The 13306-nt window shown below is 44.2% G+C and overlaps 1 protein-coding gene across 1 annotated transcript in view; it reads right to left on the reverse strand.

The window, feature by feature from the left end:
- The window catches only part of LOC142651005 (prostaglandin reductase 1-like), a 45834-nt gene extending 33518 nt beyond the window's left edge, over window positions 1-12316 (reverse strand). The window contains exons 1-2 of the mRNA XM_075825655.1: window positions 12213-12316; window positions 2040-2153 (exon numbers count right to left, since the gene is read on the reverse strand). Coding sequence (XP_075681770.1) covers window positions 2040-2145 — 106 coding nt within the window. The 5' untranslated portion in view covers window positions 2146-2153; window positions 12213-12316. The remainder of the gene's footprint in view (window positions 1-2039; window positions 2154-12212) is intronic.
- Between the last annotated feature and the right edge of the window lie 990 nt (window positions 12317-13306).

The raw sequence follows: 13306 nt of genomic DNA on the forward strand, positions 1-13306 counted from the left end.
GTACATACATAAGAAGTCATAACCCTTACCCCAAGGGTGAGACTCACGTGACCCTGGGACATATCTGGAGTTCCGTCAGAACGAGGAAGTTCCATTCCGCAACAGGTAACAGGCAGAGCAATATGCAATTCACAAAATCAATCCAAGTTAGAGGTATCAGCTCTAACTACATACCTGTGTGTCCCTTTAAATGCGGGCGTTTTGAATTTCCCACCTTCCAAGATGGCCGCGGACCGGAAGTAGCCCGACGTCATTTCCGGTCGCGGCTATTCGTTGAGGTGCGGCCGCGTCATAGCCGGCGACTGAGGCCTACTATGCGGCGCGGCAAGGATACCCTGCCGGTGCGTCCAGACCTATGGAGCTGCCGGTCCCCGCCTGGTCACGCGGCCCGGCCGAAGCCTGCTTCGGAATCCCGAACCCCACACCCTACCGGAACCCAGCGTAGGATTCCTCAGGTAGGTGTCTTAGGTTGTGAGCTAAGGGACCTCTCGTCAGAGGGGTGTTAGCCTAGGCTTTAGGGGGAAGAGAAGGGGGGAGTGCCCCCTGCCCGAGTTTTTTTCCTCCTGCAGCAACACAGGAGCAAAGTCTCTCTGCTCCTGACCCTGTAGGGACAGGAAGAACATTGGCAAGTGGGTGGTGGGAGGGGAATTTTAACCTCGGTCTTCCTGTCCCTATAGAGGTCAATAGGGCAACCTCCTGTGGTGCGGTCATGAGGGATGTACTGGAAAGCTACATTTTCTTGTTTACTATGGGCAGTAAAGACCGTTTTCATACATAAGGCCTTTAGTAGAATTAGTATTACATAATTTTGCACTGACAACAATTAGATCACATGTGCAACAGTAAGGCTGGGTTCCCACAGATTTTACCTGAATTTTGTAAGCCAAAACCAGAATTGGATCCATGATTGTAGACAAATAAAAGGCTTTTCTCTATATATTTCTGTTTTGTTTTAGTTTCTGGTTTTGCCTTAAAAAAAAAAAAAATACATGCAAAATCTGCAGCAAATCTGCATTGTGGGAACCCAGCCTAAGGAACTTCTAAAAACAACCTGTGGGGACACTCATTTTGCTTTGTAAATCCATTTTGAATTCAACAATATTGTATCTTGCCAAGTATAACTGGAATTCACAGGATCGTTCCCTGCACCACTATGGGAATTGCCAAGGAACAATAGGGGAGATGTATCAAAAAGGATGCAAAGAAAAAGTAGAGCAGTTTCCCACAGTAACCAATCAGGCAGCAACATTTAAAAAAAAAAAAAAAAGCCTCTGAAAAAAATGAGAGCTGGAATTCAATTGGTTGCTAGGGGAAATTGTGCTACTTTTCCTTTGTACTAGTTTTGATCAGATTGGAAATTTTAAACAAAATTATTTCTTAAATTATTACGGTGCATTACCAGAGAAGCCATTTTAGAATTGCAGACTGGTTAACAAGCATTTTCCTACTACAATTAGGGACCTCATGAACGCAAACCATTATAGACAAAAAGTAGAGGTGTTTCCCCATAGCAACACATCTGAATCCAGCTGTCAATTTACTAGGACAGGTTAGAAAAAAAAATAAAAGCACTAGATCTCATTCATGAGAGACCCATACTTCTGATTGGTCCCACCAACCTCCTGAATAACTACTTTTAAAAAAAGACCCGACTCTGCTGGCATGAAAAACACTGAAGCGCACCCAGACACCAGGAACTGAACAAAGAGGGTGCTGTTGCTGCTCCAGGAGATAGGGGTGTCCTTCAGTCCTGGCACCTCCCAATCGGGGAATCACTCCTTCCTTTCTACTAACACCACCCCCATACGCCAAGCACCCTCCTCCCAGTCAACCATTTAACAGCCCTGTCGCTGCACCTTTCCTGCAATCCTAGTCACAGCCGACCTCCGCCGGGGCGGCTCCTCCTGTTCTGTTCCCTTACTTTATGGTTTGTGAGTTATCAATAGAAATTATTTAAACTTCACGGTTTTCAAAATGATATTCAGCCGTATTATGAAAGGTCTCATGCACATACTATCCCATATAAAAAGGGTCCTTACCTCCATCTTTAAGTGGCGGTAACTCCTTCTCAATCAGTTTGAAGTCCTCTAGTTTAGGAAGACCTACAAAGTGTCTCACCATAGTCCACGATTTTGATACAACCATTTTAGACACTATACAGACATAAAAAGAGAAAGACATGGTTTATAAAAGTTGATATTAACTATACTTTGTCTTCCTCTAATGGCTTTTTGATTTTTTTTTAAACATAACAATAGAAGGATGAAATAATTTGTTCAAATGTAAAATCTATTAAATGGCATCAACATCATTAACTTACCGAGACATACAACATCCAGCAAACATATAACATCTAGATAAAGTGAACCGATCCTGACCAATATTTTGTTATTATCACAATATAAATATTTTCCTCTTTCATATTAGGGTCGTTGCCATCTAACAAAGATGGTAATTTTCTGAAACTCCATTGATTGGAGGATGATGTTGGCGTCAGCCTCCTTCACATTATATTCATTAGATGCCCACCTAAGATATATAGCAGACTGGTTGTGGGGTGTATCCCATTTCACTAACATAACATGTGAAAAGTTCTTTCCACTATTCTACACTTGTTCAACTGAAGAGTGCGTCCCTTATTATGGATAACCATATTAGCTTAGCATCAGATCAGGAAATTATACAAGTTGCCTACATGGTCATCTGCATTTTTAACCTTTGTGGGTAACCCATATTTTTTTATTTTTTTTTTTAAGACAAAACTGACTTCTATCGCTAACGTACTAATTACTAAGGGACGTACTTTGCTTATTGATATGCTTGATTCTGGATTACATGCTCTTTCCTATGATGCGGCATGTGAAAATTTTCCAGTACTACGTAGTAAAATGAGTAGGCCGCATGGCGCAGAGCGATAACGTCACCAGCCTGCCCCGACGTAAGAGGCGAGTGGTTGATCAGGGAGCTGACAGCTCCCTGCTTCACCGTTGTATTCAATTCTGTGTCCTCAGGACTTGCCATTGATGCTACAGCGGTCGTTACACCACTGACTTTGGAACAATATTAGTAGTAATCTATTGCGCACATTTAATATATCCTTACAATTAACATCAGAACGGGCAATATTTAACACTGCATGATATTCCTTGGATCTTTTACATGGCCGCACACCTATTTCTCTGGGTAAAAGTCCTCTTAAATGGCCCGTCCTGGGCCGTGTAAACATGCGCCGATCAAGGTGATGGCTCAATCGGCGCTCCTTTCACAAGGTTCTAGTATGGAGACGAGAGCTCGTTACGCCAATCGCTTCTCCCCATACTTCATCAGGGAGATGTGCTGCCGACAACGATATTTTACATTTTTAAAACAATACGATCAGCAGATGAGTGAAAGTATGTTCTTTGAACAGTCGTTTGCCCGATAATGGACCAGTGTAAGGGTACACACAATCCAAAACGTCTGAAAATACGGAACGGTTTTCAAAGGAAAACAGCTCCTGATTTTCAGAAGTTTTTTAAGCAAACTCGCATTTTTCGTGGCGTTTTTTTACGGCCGTTTTGGGAGCGGTTTTTCTATAGAGTAAAAAAAAAAAAAAACGGCTCCAAAAACAGCTCAAGAAGGGACATGCACAGGCCGGTCAACTGCGCTATTGATGCAGTAAAAAAAACAGAAACCTGATGGAATGGTGACAAACGGAAACCATTATGACTGCCCACGGCTGGCCCGTAATCACTGCCCGTGATTATGGTCACGCCGTGTAAAGGGGGCCTTACATCTAATTTTCCTTAAACAGGTTGCAAGATGTAATGTTGATTCTGATTAGTCATAATTAGTTTCCTTCCGCTGCAAATTCTTTCTCGAAGGCCTTATTCACACGAATGTGTTAAACGTCCGTGTGACGGCACATGAACCTATACAATTCAATGTGGCCGTTGTTTCAACGGACCGTGTGAAGTGTCCGTGAGAAAATATGACATCATCTAATTTTTCACGCATCCCTCCATAGACTCTAGTCTATGGGAGATGCGTGATATCGCGTCCCGTAGCGCAGAGCACGGATGCACCTCGGACGTGAAAAACTGCAGTTTTTCACATCCGAGATGGGCAACGCCCATGTGAATCTAGCCTAATATATACAGGAGTTTGTACCATGTACAGACAACATACGCTGCAAAAGTTGAAGAGATAACTTGAAATGTGTCTGATATTGTTGCAATTGATATCTTTTTACTCTGCAACCGGTTTTGGTCCCGCCCGAGCCCGAGTGTCGGCCGATAAAATCGACCGTTTCTCCTGGCCGGTTTGCATTCGTTCCGGGCCGGGCATATCTGGACAGTGACATCAGGGGCAACTCCTGAAGTGGAATCCCCATGTGGCCGGTGATTCCACTTCAGGAAAAGCTTGTCGTCCGTGTCCATTTATGGACACTGAACGTTACTGGCTTCGCCTGGTGTGGAATCCCCGGTCACAGAGCGTTCGGGGATTCCGCTTCAGGAGTTTCCCCTGATGTCACTGTCCAGGTATGGACAGACATCAAGCTCTCTGTCCAGGAGCGGAATCCCTGAACACACGGGGATTCCGCTCCTTCAGGGAGCTCAAGTGGGGCTAGCACATAGCAGAGCGGGAGAAACCTCCCTGCTCTGCTATAGTGGCGTCGCTACAGTAGTAGCAGCTGCTAGCGGCGCCATCGTCCACGGGAGGTGTCGTCGGGCCAGGGCGCTTTTAAAACAAGCAGGTGAAGGGAGCCAGCGCAGCACCCCCTTCCACCTGCTGTACAACCGGGCCCTGCCACACAGTGTATAAACTTACCTCCAGCGTACAGCCATTCGTCCGAATGGCATAAACTCCTCCTCCTCACATGCACTCTGCGCTGTGAGGAGGGAGCGAGCGACGGAATACATGGCTATCACTTGGGACACATTCCGGTGATGGCCGTGTATTACCCGGCCCCATAGACTTCTATGGGAGCCGGGCGGCCGGGTAAACGGCCGAAAATAGGGCATGTCCCATTTTTGGAAGGCCAGGTTTCCCGGGCCGTCAAAAAAAAAAAAAACGGTTGTGTGAATAGCCCCATTAGGGGTCGATTGTTCCTACTGCAGACGGGTTACGGCCGTTTTATGAACGGCCGTCATCCGGCCGGGAAACCCTGTCATGTGAATAAGGGCTAACAATTTCTGGGGCATATGCTGTAGCCGATGTTAACCTGTATTTTGCTGTACTGATCGAGATATATTATATATATACAGTGAAGGAAATAAGTATTTGATCCCTTGCTGATTTTGTAAGTTTGCCCACTGTCAAAGACATGAACAGTCTAGAATTTTTAGGCTAGGTTAATTAGATAGATTATATTTAAAAAAAAACTGAAAATCAAAGTTATATCAAAGTTATATATATTTATCAAAATTATATATATTTATTTGCATTGTGCACAGAGAAATAAGTATTTGATCCCTTTGGCAAACAAGACTTAATACTTTGTGGCAAAACCCTTGTTGGCAAGCACAGCAGTCAGACATTTTTAGTAGTTGATGATGAGGTTTGCACACATGTTAGATGGAATTTTGGCCCACTCCTCTTTGTAGATCATCTGTAAATCATTAAGATTTCGAGGCTGTCGCTTGGCAACTCGGATCTTCAGCTCCCTCCATAAGTTTTCGATGGGATTAAGGTCTGGAGACTGGCTAGGCCACTGCATGACCTAAATGTGCTTCTTTTTGAGCCACTTCTTTGTTGCCTTGGCTGTATGTTTCGGAAGACCCAGCCACGAGCCATTTTTTATGTCCTGGTGGAGGGAAGGAGGTTGTCACTCAGGATTTGACGGTACATGGCTCCATCCATTCTCCCATTGATGCGGTGAAGTAGTCCTGTGCCCTTAGCAGAGAAACACCCCCAAAAGATAATGTTTCCACCTCCATGCTTGACAGTGGGGACGGTGTTTTTTGGGTCATAGGCAGCATTTCTCTTCCTCCAAACATGGCGAGTTGCGTTAATGCCAAAGAGCTCAATTTTAGTCTCATCTGACCACAGCACCTTCTCCCAATGACTCTCAGAATCATCCAGATGTTCATTTGCAAACTTCAGACGAGCATGTACATGTGCCTTCTTTAGCAGGGGGACCTTGCGGGCACTGCAGGATTTTAATCCATTACGGCGTAATGTGTTACCAATGGTTTTCTTGGTGACTGTGGTCCCAGCTGCCTTGAGATCATTAACAAGTTCTCCCCGTGTAGTTTTCGGCTAAGTTCTCACCTTCCTCAGGATCAAAGATACCCCACGAGGTGAGATTTTGCATGGAGCCCCAGATCGATGTCGATTCCATTTTCTTACTATTGCACCAACAGTTGTCTCCTTCTCACCCAGCGTCTTACTTATGGTTTTGTAGCCCATTCCAGCCTTGTGCAGGTCTATGATCTTGTCCCTGACATCCTTAGAAAGCTCTTTGGTCTTGCCCATGTTGTAGAGGTTAGGGGAGATTCACACGAACGTTGCGTTTTTGCGCGCGCAAACAACGCAGCGTTTTGCAAGCGCAAAAACCATTTGACAGCTGCGTGTGTCATGCGTGTCTGATGCGCGGCTGCGTGATTTTCGCGCAGCCGGCATCATAGAGATGAGGCTTGTCAACGCCCGTCACTGTCCAAGGTGCTGAAAGAGCTAAATCTTTCAGCACCCTCGACAGTGAATGCCGAACACAACAGCGAAAAACCTGTAAAAAAAAAAGATAAAGTTCCTACTTACCGAGAACTTCCCGGCCGTTGCCTTGGTGACGCGTCCTTGGTGACGCGTCCTTGGTGACGCGCCTCTCTTGACATCGGGCCCCACCTCCCTGGATGACGCAGCAGTCCAAGTGACCGCTGCAGCCTGTGATTGGCTGCAGCCTGTGCTTGGCCTGTGATTGGCTGGAGCTGTCACTTGAACTGAAGTGTCATCCCGGGAGGTCGGACTGCAGGAAGGAGACAGGAGTAATCGGTAAGTTAGAACTTCGTTTTTTTTTACAGGTTAATGTATTTTGGGATCGCAAGTCACTGTCCATGGTGCTGAAACAGTTTAACTCTTTCAGCACCATGGACAGTGACTATCTCCTGACGTCGCGTACCGATAATTTTTTTGCCGGGATCGGCCAAAACGACTTTGGCCGAACCCGGTGAAGTTCGGTACGCTTGTCCGGCTTCGCTAATCGCAAAGACACTCCGTTTGGATGTTCGGAAACAGAAAAGCACGTGGTGCTTTTCGGTTTTCATTCATCCTTTTCACTGCTGTTGCGCGAATCACGCTCGTCCCTCGGAAGTGCTTCCGTGTGGTGCGCGTGATTTTCACGCACCCATTGACTTCAATGGGTGCGTGATGCGCGAAATACGCAGAGTTATTGAACCTGTCGCGCTTTTTGCGCAGCAGACAAACGCTGCGCAAAAAGCACGGACTGTCTGTACTGCCCCATAGACTTGTATTGGTCCATGCGTGCCGCGTGAAAACCACGCGGCCCGCACGGACCGAATACACGCTCGTGTGAATCCCCCCTTAGAGTCAGACTGATTCATTGAGTCTGTGGACAGGAGTCTTTTATACAGGTGACCATGTAAGACAGCTGTCTTTACTGCAGGCACCAAGTTGATTTGGAGCGTGTAACTGGTCTGGAGGAGGCTGAACTCTTAATGGTTGGTAGGGGATCAAATACTTATTTCTCTGTGCACAATGCAAATAAATATATATAATTTTGACAATGTGATTTTCAGTTTTTTTTTAAAATATAATCTCTCTCACTGGTAAAATTGACCTAGCCTAAAAATTCTAGACTGTTCATGTCTTTGACAGTGGGCAAACTTACAAAATCAGCAAGGGATCAAATACTTATTTCCTTGTGTGTGTGTGTGTGTGTGTGTGTGTGTGTGTGTGTGTGTGTGTGTGTGTGTGTGTGTGTGTGTGTGTGTGTGTGTGTGTGTGTATATATATATATATACACACACACATATATATATATATATATATATATATATATAAAAAAAAAATTTTTTTACAGCATTCACCGAGCGGGTTAAACAACACTATATTGTGATAGTTCAGACTTTTACGAACGCAGCGATACCAGTTATGTTAACTTAAAAAAAAATTTTAACATTGATTTAGGGGAAAAATGTGAAAAGGGTTTTTTTTTTTCTTTTACTTTTAATGCTTTATTGTTTTTGGAACATAACAAAAATCTTTATTCAACAGTTTTTTACTTTTTTTTTTTTATTAGTTCCCCTAGGAGACTTGAAGCAGCGATCGTTCGTTCGGTTCGCTTGCATGATATACTGCAACACTAATGTATAGCAGTATATCGTGATTCTGACAGTCTCCTTTGAAGCCCTGCCGGAGGCAGCGCTTCAAAGGAGTACAAAGATAGCGGACCTGGGGGCTTTTGTTCGGCCCCCAGGCTGCCATAGCAATCGTTCTAACCGACCGATCGTACAGTGGGGGGGCGTGATCGCGTGTTTGAGGGGGCGCCCCCTGATTCTAACACTTTAAATGCAGCGGTCGCCGTTGATCGCGGCATTTAAAGTGTTAAACGGGCAGAATCAAAGTGAACTTTGATTCCACTCATTGCAGGTAGGTGTCGGCTGCGTGTAACAGCCGTCACCCGCTGTGTATGGAGCCAGCTCAGCCCATGAGCTTGCTCCATACTTCCCCTTAACCCTCATCACGTACAGTTATGTGATTTTGCGTGAAGGGGTTAAACCCTCTCCGGTTCTCCTATATCCTTTTTACAATGTGGAGCCCAAAACTGAATTCCATATTCAAGATATGTTTTAACCGTAGTTTGTTATCACTGTTAGGCTGGGTTCACACGAGCATGTTACGTCCGTAAAGGACGGAACGTATTTCGGCCGCAAGTCCCGGACCGAACACAGTGCAGGGAGCCGGGCTCCTAGCATCATAGTTATGTACGACGCTATGAGTCCCTGCCTCTCCGTGGAACTTCTGTCCCGTACTGAAAACATGATTACAGTACGGGACAGTTGTCCTGCAGCGAGGCAGGGACTCCTAGCGTCGTACATAACTATGATGCTAGGAGACCGGCTCCCTGCAGTGTGTTCGGTCCGGGACTTGCGGCCGAAACACGTTCCGTCCATTACGGACGTAACATGGTTGTGTGAACCCAGCCTTATCTGTCTAGTTATGTTCACTGCATCCACTTCTGCGCAGGTACTGAACATTTAACTCTATGAGCCCCAACCTTTTATACCGTGTGAGCAACATTTAATTTTGAGTGATGGCCAGGAGCCACATTAAGTAAAAAATTTTAACATTAAACATAGAGAAACAAAATCCCGAAATTTCAATTTGCAGATAAATATTTCCGTTTCCACTGCCCAAATTGACACTTTTCTGGGAAAAGTATATGTCTGTAATATTGATAATGTGGATGTCATATTGTAGTAAGAGCATATGGTTATAACTCATGGTTTCTATGGCGAGCCACACAGCGGGGGTTGCGAGCCACATGTGGCTCCTGAGCCCGCGAAAAATAAGTGCATGTCACTACTTGGGATGTTTTTGGAGCAGTTTTTCATTGAAAAACAGCTCCAATAACGTCCGTAAAATACGCGAGTTGCTACAAAGACGTCTGAGAATCAGGAGCGGTTTTCGCCTGAAAACAGCTCCATATTTTCAGACGTTTTTGGTCACTGCGTGTGAACATACCCCAAGTCTCAAGAAATCAGCAGCACGACCAAAAAAGATATCCCAGAGGAGAAAGGCCAATATCCCAGCAAGGGATGGTGCACGCAGAATACACGTCCAAGGTCCAGAGGGACAACTTCTATACAATATAAATGAGAAAAACTGCAGCACTCAGGTTTCCAAATAGGTGTTGGTCTTTAATCACCAAACAAACACACTTGCAACCTTTCAACCCATGTTGGATGACAAACGCCCATGCTTGATAAAGAAACAACATGGGTGGAAACGTTGCCAGTTTTATTGCTTGGTGAATAAAGACTAACACATTTTTGGAAACCTGAGAGCTGCAGTTTCTCATTCATATAGTAGGTCCTCTTTAAGCCCACCAGAGCTAGAGCCACTCTTTAGGAGCGGATTCGATTCTACTGTGGCTCATAGAGGATGGACCTCCCTATGACATCCCTACCCTAAAGGGGCACATGCCCAGGGGATGTCTTTGTGAGACCACTCTTTCCGACTCTAGTTTTCCATCTGGGGACAATTCCATTAGGCAGGTTTCACGCAGCATTTAGTGATCTTTTTTTTTTTGTCTAAAATGCTGCTGCCTGATGTTCGCTGGGAGTCTATATATTAAATTATAAGAAAGTCTACAAACACAGCATTTCGTTTTTTGGCGTTTTAACTGTGTTTTTAAGGGTATGTGCATACGTAAACTGCATTTACGTCTGAAATTACAGAGCTGTTTTCAGGAGAAACAGCTCCGTAATTTCAGACGTAATTGCTCGTCCTCGCATTTTGCGAGGTGTCTTTGACAGCCGTAATTGTGAGCTGTTCTTCATTGAATTAAATGAAAAACGGCTCAAATTATGTCCAAAGAAATGTCCTGCACTTCTTTGACGAGGCAGTCAAACGACGACGCGTAAATGACATGTTGTCTGCAAACCTATTCAAATGAATGGGCAGATGTTTGCCGACGTATTGTAGCCCTATTTTCAGATGTAAAACGAGGCATAATACGCCTCGTTTACGCCTGAAAATAGGTCGTGTGAACCCAGCCTAAGGGTTAGGAAGTTTTTTTGGCAAAATGCGGCATGCTCTGGGTACAGTCCTTTTTCCGCTTAGATACCGCCACTTAGTAGCCTGTCAATTGCACAATAAACAGCAATTGTAGTATTGCCGGTCGCATGTTTAAGTCCGCGTATTGAGACAAAAAAAAAACAAAAAACATTTTTAACAGTATTAAAAAAAATGACAAAGACGATAAAAAAAAAACAAAAAAAAAATTAATTGGTATCGCCGCATTCGTAAAAGTACGAACTAATACAATGTAAATGTTGTTATTTATCTGCACGGAACAATGAAAAAAAACCCAAAAAACGCCAGAGCTACTCTCCAAAAAATAAAGTGATCAAAGTCACATGCACCCAAAAACGACAGCTCACCCCGCTAAAAAAGTTAACATGTTATTTTTACTGCAAGTTATAAAATCCGTGAACGCTGTAAAATCAAAGCCCGAAATTTTTTTTCCAGTACATTATAGGTTACATTAAAAAACGGTTCAAATAAGAACCACAACTCGGTCCGCTAAAAACCAAGCCCTTATACGGCCATGTAGTTGAAAAAATAATTATAAAAATTATGGCGTTATGGCTCTTGAAAGTATACCACGTGGTATAAGTTTAACATGGGAGCCTAAGGGTGACATACGTCACGGTGTAGCATACGTCACAGGTATACGTTTAACATATTGCAAAATCATGATGTGCACAGAGCCTAAAAGACAGTCAAATTAGAACCTTATTCGTACTTTGTATTCAAAATCATGTGTTTTGAAAACGCTATTTGAGTGCACCGTGTGAATAGACCCTTACAAATTCAGCTTGGTTACTCCTGTAATGCCCTTTGCACAGAGCTGTATTATGGCTCCGCACATTATATTATATAGCCACGAGCAGGGGCGTAGCTAGGGTGGGGGCAACCACCCCCTCCTGCACCGTAGGCGATGAACGGCCTACTATTTATAGGGTGAGATATATTTAGGGCACTATCTACAGGGGTGGGCTATATGTTGGACACTATATACAGGCCCCGGGTGCTGGAGAACCTAGCTACGCCGCTGTGATGAGGAAAGCAATCCTCAAAGTAATAAGCTTTCACAGGATGGCACCAGATTCTGCCCTTGGCACTTGCTACAGCTGTGTGCAAAGAGCCTTTGAGTGAGATTTTACTTCATGGAGCCTTCTACATTGTATATGGATGTGCAAAAGTCAAATACATTGGTGGTGCTTCATGAAACAATCCACATGAAAACCCCCCACAGTCACTTACAACCCCTATCCCTGTTCCTCCAGCACATGCCCTATTGTGCCATCTATTAATAAGTATATAAGCACTCATTCATTGGCAGCACATTCTACCTCATAGGAGGAGACAATTAAACATTATTATAGGATTTCACAGATGAATTTCCATCATGGAGTTCCAATAAAAAGGATGCACTAAGTGTAATATCAGGAGATTAATATCTAAGAACCAAATAACAGGTGATTTACCTTACGAGACCGATTGCTGGATCCGGGGAATTCACAGTCTATTCCTATAGTGGCTAGTGTGAGGCAGTTTCCGTGTGCACCACAATAAACCCTGCACTTGTCTCCCCTCCCCCTCTGGGTTGGAGGGAAAGGGAACTTAACTCTTTGTGTCACAGATAAAAACAAAAATCAATGTGATTATTGTTGAATAATTACTGAATGTTGCATAATATGTGTAAGTAAATATTTAACTTCCAAAGGATTATATACATGGTAATGTGAAGAGTTCAGTCTCATTCCTATTCGACAGGCACTGCCACTGGCCTTGAAAGTGAACATACGCCTTGATAATGTTAGGGTATGTTCACACGGCAGCCTCCGTTACGGCTGAAATTACGGAGCTGTTTTCAGGAGAAAACCGCTCTTGAATTTAAGACGTAATGGCATGTTGCAGGCGCTTTTCGCTGCGTACATTACGGACGTAATTGGAGCTGTTTTTCGATGGAGTCAATGGAAAACGGCTCCAATTACGTCCCAAGAAGTGACAGGCACTTCTTTGACGCAGGCGTCTTTTTTACGCACCGTCTTTTGACAGCGGCGCGTAAAAAAAATGACAGTCGGCACAGAACATCGTAAAGCCCATTCAAATGAATGGGCAGATGTTTGCCGGCGCTTTGGAGCCGTATTTTCGGACGTAATTCGAGGCTAAAACGCCCGAATTACGTCCGTAAATAGGGTGTGTGAACCCAGCCTTATAGCGTACATTCCCTTATCTACAGCCTAGGGAAATGTTTTATGTCAAATCCCAGAGTAACAATGAGGGAATTTATTAATCGTTCTACACCGGTTTTCTGGCATAGAAAGGGCACACATGCAGCAAAAGGCGCCAATTCTGTAAAATAAATAGAGACTTTTGCAGCAGTTGCGCTGCTCACAGCACTTTATCAAAAAGCGGGCAGAGAAGTGAAAGGAGGGGTCTTACGCGGCCTGACAAATTCTTACCATAATTTATAACAGAAACTGGTGTGAAATTATAGCTGTATATCGCTGACAGTCTGCTGCAATTGTCGGGATTGGATCCTGGTTGTTTAACCCCATAGATGCCACGGTCATTA

Source organism: Rhinoderma darwinii, chromosome 1 (genome assembly GCF_050947455.1).
Source record: "Rhinoderma darwinii isolate aRhiDar2 chromosome 1, aRhiDar2.hap1, whole genome shotgun sequence".
In the NCBI taxonomy this organism is placed as follows: domain Eukaryota; kingdom Metazoa; phylum Chordata; class Amphibia; order Anura; family Rhinodermatidae; genus Rhinoderma; species Rhinoderma darwinii.